Source organism: Carassius carassius, chromosome 22 (genome assembly GCF_963082965.1).
Source record: "Carassius carassius chromosome 22, fCarCar2.1, whole genome shotgun sequence".
Taxonomy (NCBI): Eukaryota; Metazoa; Chordata; class Actinopteri; order Cypriniformes; family Cyprinidae; genus Carassius; species Carassius carassius.
Window position 1 is genome coordinate 3,278,433 of NC_081776.1, and position 9,225 is coordinate 3,287,657.

A 9,225-nucleotide genomic window follows, 5' to 3' on the forward strand; every position below is an offset into this window, starting at 1 on the left:
CAGGCATTGACTGATCATGAATTTATGATGTTCTGTTTTGTTGTACTTTTAGCTTGTTGAATGGTGTCAACATGACACACAATTTAAAAATAATCATGACTTTGATGCTATTTTTAAGATGTTTTGTATATAATTATTTAAATTATTAGCTCATAACTTCTTAAAAACATCGTAAAAAGAGACTCAAAATCATGATTATTTTTAAATCAATTAAATAATTATTTGGTAATAATATTCAATATATTTCAGTTGGTTTAATTATATATATATAGAGAGAGAGAGAGAGAGAGAGAGAGAGAGAAATTTAATTCTATACAACCAATTTTAACCAATATTTTTAACCAATTATATCCAGTATAATAAAAATAGACTATTATCAATGAATTATCAGCCATAAAGATCCCATTAACATTCAATCCAAAATAATTGCACAGTATTGAAATTTCTTTTATCACTGAGCTTTAGTAGTTGCTGAATTATCAAGGTCTTGTTGAAGTTGTTTTTAGTTCTTTTTCAGTTTTTGCTGCTTACTGATAACTTTCGTCTCTTTTCAGTCACTATGCTGTTCTATTTGAGCTTCATTCTGCTTCGAGGTGAGAAACACATTTAAATACAAAATTATTTTTAAACTGTACAAACTATTTATTTTTATATGCTAATTCCCTAATAAAGTATTACATTTTGTCATTTAGTCTGATTTACAAGCTGTTTACCTCATGGGGACCAAAAAAAAAAAAAAGAAAAGAAAAAAGTACCCACAAGATTCAGGTTTTACTATCTTTGTGGGACATCTGGGTTTACCTGGACCCCAACATATGGTTTTCCTGGAACACTAATTACTCTATTTATTAATTAAACTCCTCTCAACCTTTTTGTGTTTTTCAAACAGACAGTGTAGTAAATGCAGCCGTCAGTAAAACCAGTGTGATAAGTGCGGTTGTTCCGGTGAGGTTGGTGCAAGGTGATAATGCTTGTTCCGGAAGGGTCGAAATTTACAAGGACAGCGACTGGGGCACCATTTGTGATGAAGGGCTGGACAATGCTGAAGGCAACTTGGTCTGCTACGAGGTAGGGTGCGGTCCTCTCAAATCCATACAGCCTAGTGCTTTCTTTGGGGAAGGTACGGGACCGCTGCTGACGGATGACCTAAACTGTTACGGTAACGAGAGCTCGGTGCTCGACTGCATTTGGGGGAACCAGACCGACGTGTGTGACCACACGAGAGATGCTGGAGTCATCTGTGACTGTAGGTTACATTCATATTATTATCAAAATCATGCATTATTCCGACACTCTTAAAAATAAAGGTTCCAAAAGGGGGGCTCTGTAAAAAGTCATTTTGGGTTCCACAAAGAACCTTTCAGTAAATAGTTTGCATTAAGAACATTTTAATAATCTGAAGAAGCTTTTTTCACAATAAAGACCCTTTTGTGGAATAAATGAAAAGATTCTATGTTTAAAGAAAACTCTTAAAAACATAAAAGTTTGATTCCATGGAAAGAAGTGTTTTGAAGTACCCCAGATAACCTTTCAGTCAACAGTTCTTAAAATAAGAACTTTTCATAATGCGAAGAAAATGTGAAAAATTTTAAGAACTTTCCACTATAAAGACCCTTTTGTACAATGGCAAGGTTCCATGGATGTTAAAAGGTTCTTTGTGGAACTATAGATTCCAATAAAGAATCTATAATTTTAAGAGTGAAAAATAATGCATATTTTTAAGAGTGAAAGAACTTATGGAACTTTTCATTTAGACACCCTCAAGTTAAAAGACGGCAGCGGCATGTGTTCAGGGAGAGTGGAAATCTTCCACAACAGACAGTGGGGAACTCTCTGCGACACCGCCTGGGATGTCATAGACTCGTCGGTGGTGTGTAAAGAACTTGGCTGTGGAAGCCCAATAGCTACATACTACAATGCTTATTTTAGACAGGGAACAGGTCCGGTATGGATGGATGGACTCAGTTGCACTGGTCAGGAGAGATCGCTGAAAGATTGTGTGTTTAGCGGTTGGGGAGTGACCTCTTGCACACATGCTGATGATGTTGGAGTCACTTGCTCAGGTAATTACCGAAATCAAAGAAATACACTGGGAATAATTACACTAGGGCTGGCCCTAACCAAAAAGTAGTACACTTCAAGTTTATTTTATTAAATTAAAAATTAAATTTAAATGTATGCATTTAGCAGACGCTTTTATCCGAAGCGACTTACAGTGCATTCAGGCTATCAATTTTTACCTTTCATGTGTTCCTGGGGAATCGAACCCCCAACCTTGTGCTTCATAGCGCAGTGCTCAATTGAGCTACAGGAACACTGTTAAGTATACTTAAGTAAAGTTCAAGTATATGTTTAAGTATACTTTATGTAGCAAGTATACAAATATCAGTGTTCTAGTAGTATACTTGTAAGTGTACTATTTCAATACTCCTTGGGACTAAATTGGCCCACTTTCTTGTATATAAAAGTATATTTTAAGTGTAACAGTAGCAAACATTGAGTAAACAAGTAAATTACCTCTATGTTTGTAGTTTGTACAAACTATACTTCAACTATACTAAAAGTGAACTTATAGGTATATTGACAGTTTACATATTAAATACTTTGTCCACTTTGAAGTATAGTCTCAGTAAACTACTAGTTTAGTAATTTTATACTGCAAGTATACTCATGAGTTTTCTTTAAGTGAGATTTACATCATACTTTAAGTATACTACTATGTCCCTATTTAGGTATGAATTTGTATATATTTTGTAATATAAATATCTGAACATACAAAAACTTCCAAAGAAAGAACAGGGGTCTCATTTATAAACGTTGTGTACGCAGAAAATAGGCATAGAAATTGCGTACACAATTTTTTTACGCACATATCGGGATTTATAAAAAATTAACTTGCCGTAAATATGTACGCACTGTACGGACATTATAAACCATGCGTACAAACTCTTTTTCATGGAGTGAGAAAATTAATAAAGGAAACAACGACTTTAAACTCTGTTTTCATGTCGATATACACATTTACATTAAATATTCCACTCGCATTAAAAGAGATTAACACTGAAATTACATAATTTGACCTTGACACTTTTATTTATTTGGCAGTCTATAGGACAGTCTCAAGCCTCCTTGTTATCTTCCAAAATATCTTAAATTGCGTTCTGAAGACGAATTAAGCTTTTAAGGGTTTGGAACGACATGGGGGTAAGTGATTAATGACAACATATTACGTTTTGGGTGGAGTAACCCTTTAAATTCACATACTTGTTTCCCAGAAAGACAACGCTACAATCAGTAATCACTGTTGCCAACTCTAGCGAGAAAAATAAGCAACTGCCGCTTCAAAAACAAGCCCGATATTATTTGATTATTTATTACCAATTATTTATTACCAGTAAATGAGTCTGCAACATATTAAACTTAAACTCTTTAATTTGAAAAGCGGTTATTTTACAAAAATCACCAAACTGCACCAGCCCGGGAGGAGTGCATATACATAACATATTAAATTGCATGTACATTTATTTTAAAAAGGTAAAACATATACATCACAGCCTGTGCGCAAGGTATTTTTTAATTGGATTTGAGGCAGTCGCATTCAAGCATTTACAAATCAGATTATTTCAGGTCTCCACGACCCCTTGAAGGCTTTTCAATTTAACTGTTTGTTCAACAGATCAATCCAAAAGTTAATTGAGATCATGCTCAAATGGACCGATTGAGGTGTTTACATGAAGACATTTGAATTTAGTTGATCGCTCAATCGATCTAAGAAAGTCTTCATTTACGACTCAACTGATCCAGTTAAACTCAATCTGAATTTTTTTATTAAAATCCTCAAACATCCTCCTTTCTCTTTTTTAGAGTATAGGCTTGCAGATGGAACAAACAGTTGCTCCGGGAGGGTGGAGGTCGTCTTTGAACGTTTTGGGTGGGGAACTGTTTTGGACAAAGGCTGGAATGTGTTGGGTGGAGATGTGATCTGCAAACAGATGGACTGTGGAAGTGCACTGAGTGTCAATGGTAGATCTGCTTTTGGGAAGGGTTCAGGTAGGGCATGGTGGTATAACACCACATGCACGGGAACTGAAATCTCCCTGAAAAGTTGTATTTCAGGCAATGAGAAACAGAGTTCACACAACAATGATGCAGGAGTGGTCTGCAGAGGTAAGTGTGAGCGACAAACAGAGAACTACGATGATTACGCCAAGACCGCACATCAAATGGGTAACACTTTAGAATACTGTTTCTTACTTACTACATAACTAAAAAGGAATTATTGAAGAACTAACAGGTGATTATTCATTAACACTTGACTCACTACTGTTAACTACTAAGGAAGATGTGTTAACTAATCAGTATGTAATATAATTTTATGATTGTGTTAAGTAACAGTTAGCTAATCAATAACTAATGAATTCTGTCATACCTACTGAAGAACTACTATTAATTATCTACTAGTTAGGGTTCAAGAAAAATAACTATGAAGTAACTACTAATGAACAGTTATACACAAATAATCACTATAATAATCAGGCTGTGGCCCACAAATCAAGTACTTGAGTAAAAGTACAGATACCCCAATAAAATATTACTCCAGTAAAATTATAAGTAGGCCTATTCATTTTCAAAATTACTTCAGTAAAAGGACAAGTACAAAGTACTACTACAGTAGCAACTTTGTTAAAGTCCACTTATTAGCCTATAATGGAAATGAAATATGCATTTGTTTGCTTCTAAATGTTTAAGTTTTTATTATAAATTGTTTGTTAAATTAGTTTAAATGTGGGCAGTATGCATGTTAAAATTGAATAAAATATTAATTATCTGATCATTTTTTATTAATTACTAAAGGGTTCACTATAATTTCACTTTAGAATAGGCCTGCTGTTTCAGGTTCGAAATAAGTCCTGCAGAATTATTTGATAATTATTTATTAATTACTAATGGGTTCCCTATGTTTTCACTTTAGAATAGGCCTTATGTTTCAGGTTCAAAATAAGTCCTGCAGAATTATTTGATAATTCTTTATTAATTACTAATTGGATACCTGTATTTTCACTTTTCCTCAGGCTTTGCCTTACATACAGAAATTGAATTAATGGTAATTTGGTATATGCTGATGAGGCACACATACAGTACTGTATATAAAATATAAAAACTAAGGTAAGTTATCGCAAGGCACTGGAGCCGTGGTGGGGTTTCTACTGGAAGCTGATTTCTTACAAAACACACTCACAAAACAATTCACTACACAGGCAAAACCTCTGTAAAATGTATTGCATTTATTAATATTGCATTTTTATACTACTACAACTGCTAATAACTTTTATATGAAAGGATCACAATTTAATGAAATTGTGTATAACTGTTCATCAGTAGTTACTTCATAGTTATTTTTCTTCAACCATTAACTAACTAATAGATAATTAATAGTAGTTCTTCAGTAGGTATGACAGAATTCATTAGTTATTGATTAGCTAACTGTTACTTAACACAATCATAAAATTGTATTACATACTGATTAGTTAACACATAGTAGTTAACAGTATTGAGTTAAGTGTTAATGAAAAATTACCTGTTAGTTCTTCAATAATTCCTTATTAGTTATGTAGTAAGTAAGAAACAGTATTCTAAAGTGTTACCATCAAATGCAATGTGATTTCATCTGAATTTTTCTTCTTTCAGAGGTGAAACTGGTAAACAGCCAAAGCATTTGTCAAGGTACAGTGCAGGTTCGTTATACTGGAGATTGGGGAACAATATGTCACAACAATTGGGATCTACTGGACGGTATTGTGCTGTGCCGAGAACTCGGCTGTGGTCCTCTTTCAGGGACATACCCCTCAGCTCATTTTGGGAACGGTACAGGGGCAATAATGATGGATAATGTCCTGTGTACCGGCAGTGAGTCCTCACTGAAGGACTGCAGTAAATCTACGTCTGTAAGCAGCCTCTGTACACATTCACAGGACGCTGGAGTCATCTGCGGAGGTAAATTCAAACAAAAAGAGGTTTAAAATGAACAAATGTACTTATATATAAATATGTTGCATGTTTGCAAACACTTAGTTTTGTTGCAAGAAAAGATTAGGAACATGTTGAAAACTGCTTATTTTGGAGCAAGTTGTCTTTTTATTGCAAACCTTAAATACAATGTTACAATGTTAATAACAGTGAATCACATCACAGTCTTTGAAAAGGGTTCATTCAGAAAAAAAGAAAAACTATTAATTTACATTTTCTGTGATAACATATAAATTGTGCATATGAACATTTGACAACCTGCTCTTACCTGAAATATATGTATACAGTATATATATATATATATATAAATGATTTGAGTATATACAGTTATTCTTACATGAATGCCATCTGAGATGTGTTGTCACTTACTCTGTCTCTCAGAAGTGAGATTGGTAGATGGAGACAGCATTTGTTCTGGAAGGGTGGAGGTTCTTAGAAACAATCAATGGGGAACTGTCTGTGGAGACAGCTGGGATATGACTGACGCTCAAGTAGTCTGTAGAGAGCTGGGCTGTGGAACTCCAGTAGAGGTAAACCAAGGTGCTTTTGGAAGCGGTATTGGACCAATATGGATGGATGATGTGAAATGTACAGGCACTGAGTCAACCTTGAAAGACTGCAGGTCAAACAGATGGGGAGTTCATAACTGTGATCATGCAAACGATGCAGGCGTTGTCTGCCGAGGTGAACTTCCTGACAGCATTTTCTTACTTTTTTTTTTACATGTATATATTTTCAAAATATAAATCCATGTATTGGAACTTTATCATTTTAATTAGGGCTGTATTAATTTTAATCTGACAATTATTCAATATTATAAATTGCAACTGGATTTGGTGAAATTCATGACATACAAAAGTAAAAAAAAAACAAAAAAAAACATACAGAGTAAAAAACAAGACAGAAATTATAAATATTACTAGTGTAATCAGGGTTATTATAGTTAACTAAAACTATGACCTTTAAAAACTGTTTATTGAAATGAATCTTAACTGAAATAAAATAACATTTCAGCTAGTTGCCAAAGGCAACTTTCTCAAGTTTAACTTAGTTTACATAAAATAACTAATAAAACAATTGAATTACAAAAGACAATAAAAAAGCAAAAACTAACAAAAATAAAAACAATTTAACTTAGATTAAAAAAAAAAAAAAACAGGATATAAAAATAAAAAAATATGTATTATTATTTTTATTAACTATAAAAATATCTCAGTGATACTAAAATAACACTGATTGTAATATTTCACTGTACAGAAAATAATAATAATAATACATTTGAATTATGAGCTGCTTGTGTATAAATGAACACTGTGTTTCGCTTTATTTTGAAACACCAGCACATATTTGATCTATTTAAATCGCAGCCTTTGTGTTTTGATAATCACATAATGTCATATCATAATTTTGGGTCGATTTCAATGAATCCTGCAGCCCTACTGTGTATTATTACAATTACAATCAGTAATTAAATTCTCTTAATAATTAATTATTCAAATACATTGAATTATCATTGTCTATTATTAATGTATGCATAGAGATGGATCAGGAACTCTTCTGACTTCTTTTTAGAGGTACGGTTGGTGAATACGAACAACATGTGTCAGGGCACAGTGCAGGTGTATCATGACGGCCGTTGGGGAACTGTGTGCCACAACAGCTGGGATATCGCAGATGGTTTAGTGCTCTGTAGAGAGCTGGGCTGTGGTGGGAATGTAGAGCCCTTGGCAAGTGCATATTTTGGGGCTAGTGATGGGCCAATATGGATGGATTCACTCAGATGCAAAGGTGACGAGTCAAACCTGAGGAAATGCCAGTTTGGTGGTTGGGGAAACCATCATTGCATTCATGCATATGATGCAGGAATCATCTGCAGAGGTGCGTCCATGCCCAAACCCATACAGTACATCAGTCCTCTATGGAAGCTTGCTTGTTTTTGTTTTGTCTTTTACAATTCTTACCGTTTATATCTCACATTTCAGACCCCCCCCCCCCCCCTCCCCCCCAAAAATAAATCTAGTCTGTATTACTAGATATAAACTCTGAATCATGAGCTGTTCATGTGTAATTTAACACAATGCTGTGCTTCACTCTTAGTTTCTATCTTTTGTTATTCTGAGAAAAAAGTAGGAACTGAAAAAATGTTGCAAGTATCTTTTTTATTTTGTGGCAAAAAAAAAGAAGCTAAATGTAAACTCAGAATTCTGTCAAAAAATGTTAGAATTGCTAGATACAAACTCAGAACTGCGATAAAAAGGCAGAATTCTGAGTCTATATCTTGCAATTCTGGCTTTTACCCCTTCGGAATTCTGAGTTTACATTTCTAAATTCGATTCTGAAACTCTGTGCCTGAAACAGGCTTCCATAGTTCTTTGCATTTGCAAATATTAACCAAATGTATTTCTATGCAAACATAAAATAATATAGGTACAAAAATAATATCACATCAACAAATAGGCTATTTCGCTGTAATAATGTTACAACAATACATGGGATATTATCACCATATGAAGATTTGCTATAAACAAGATCTCTTTTACAGATATTAAAAATGTGCTCAGGATTAAGGTGAACACTGACTCCGATGTAAACCCCAATGACCCTTCATACATGACAAAACTACTGGACAAAGTAACACATATTTATAAATCAATTACATTTTTATTCATTTGTCTATTGTTGTAATTGAGTGCCTGTTGTCTCATTCATCTGAATTGCACAGATCAAGAAAGAGCTCAAAAATCATGGAAATTTCTCTGTCAAGTGGAGAACTCAGTCGAATGGGCAAGTGTTTCAGGAAAAGAAAAAATTATTTGATCCCTGACAGGTTTGTAAACTCTTTCTGAATGGGCTTATTTTAAAGATACAACTTGAATATAGAACGTCAGATCTTCATTCAAATTGTTGCAGGTCTGTTATTTCGACAGGAGCCATAGAAGAAATGACCTTTCATGACAAATTCAACAGAGCAACTCATCTGCTCTTGCAGAATCATCCTGATGATGAAGAAGTGTTTATATTTACATTTAGCAGACGCTTTTATCCAAATTTAATACTAAGAATTATATACTAAAATGGTTTTACATTTTATATTATATACTAGAGTTTTAGTATGTAGTATAAAATGATATACTAAAAAGGTTTAATATATTTTACAGCATATGAAATAAAATATGCTATTTTGAATATTTGTTTATT

At 33.6% G+C, this 9,225-nt stretch overlaps 1 protein-coding gene across 1 annotated transcript; it reads left to right on the top strand.

The window, feature by feature from the left end:
• The first annotated feature begins 557 nt into the window (after window positions 1-557).
• On the top strand, window positions 558-9,225 carry si:dkey-14d8.21 (deleted in malignant brain tumors 1 protein). Its single transcript, XM_059504821.1, has 10 exons — window positions 558-593; window positions 890-1,246; window positions 1,755-2,063; window positions 3,865-4,167; window positions 5,689-5,994; window positions 6,409-6,711; window positions 7,600-7,905; window positions 8,570-8,658; window positions 8,750-8,854; window positions 8,938-9,225. The coding sequence occupies exons 1-9, from the start codon at window positions 560-562 to the stop codon at window positions 8,849-8,851; spliced, it is 2,109 nt and encodes a 702-aa protein (XP_059360804.1). The 5' UTR covers window positions 558-559; the 3' UTR covers window positions 8,852-8,854; window positions 8,938-9,225.

Bases quoted from the DNA above. Each gene is read 5' to 3' on its own strand.
- si:dkey-14d8.21 (XM_059504821.1), top strand. From the start codon at position 560: ATGCTGTTCTATTTGAGCTTCATTCTGCTTCGAG. The intron at 2,064-3,864 runs GTAATTACCGAA...TCTCTTTTTTAG, and splicing joins TGTTGGAGTCACTTGCTCAG to AGTATAGGCTTGCAGATGGA. The intron at 4,168-5,688 runs GTAAGTGTGAGC...TTCTTCTTTCAG, and splicing joins TGCAGGAGTGGTCTGCAGAG to AGGTGAAACTGGTAAACAGC.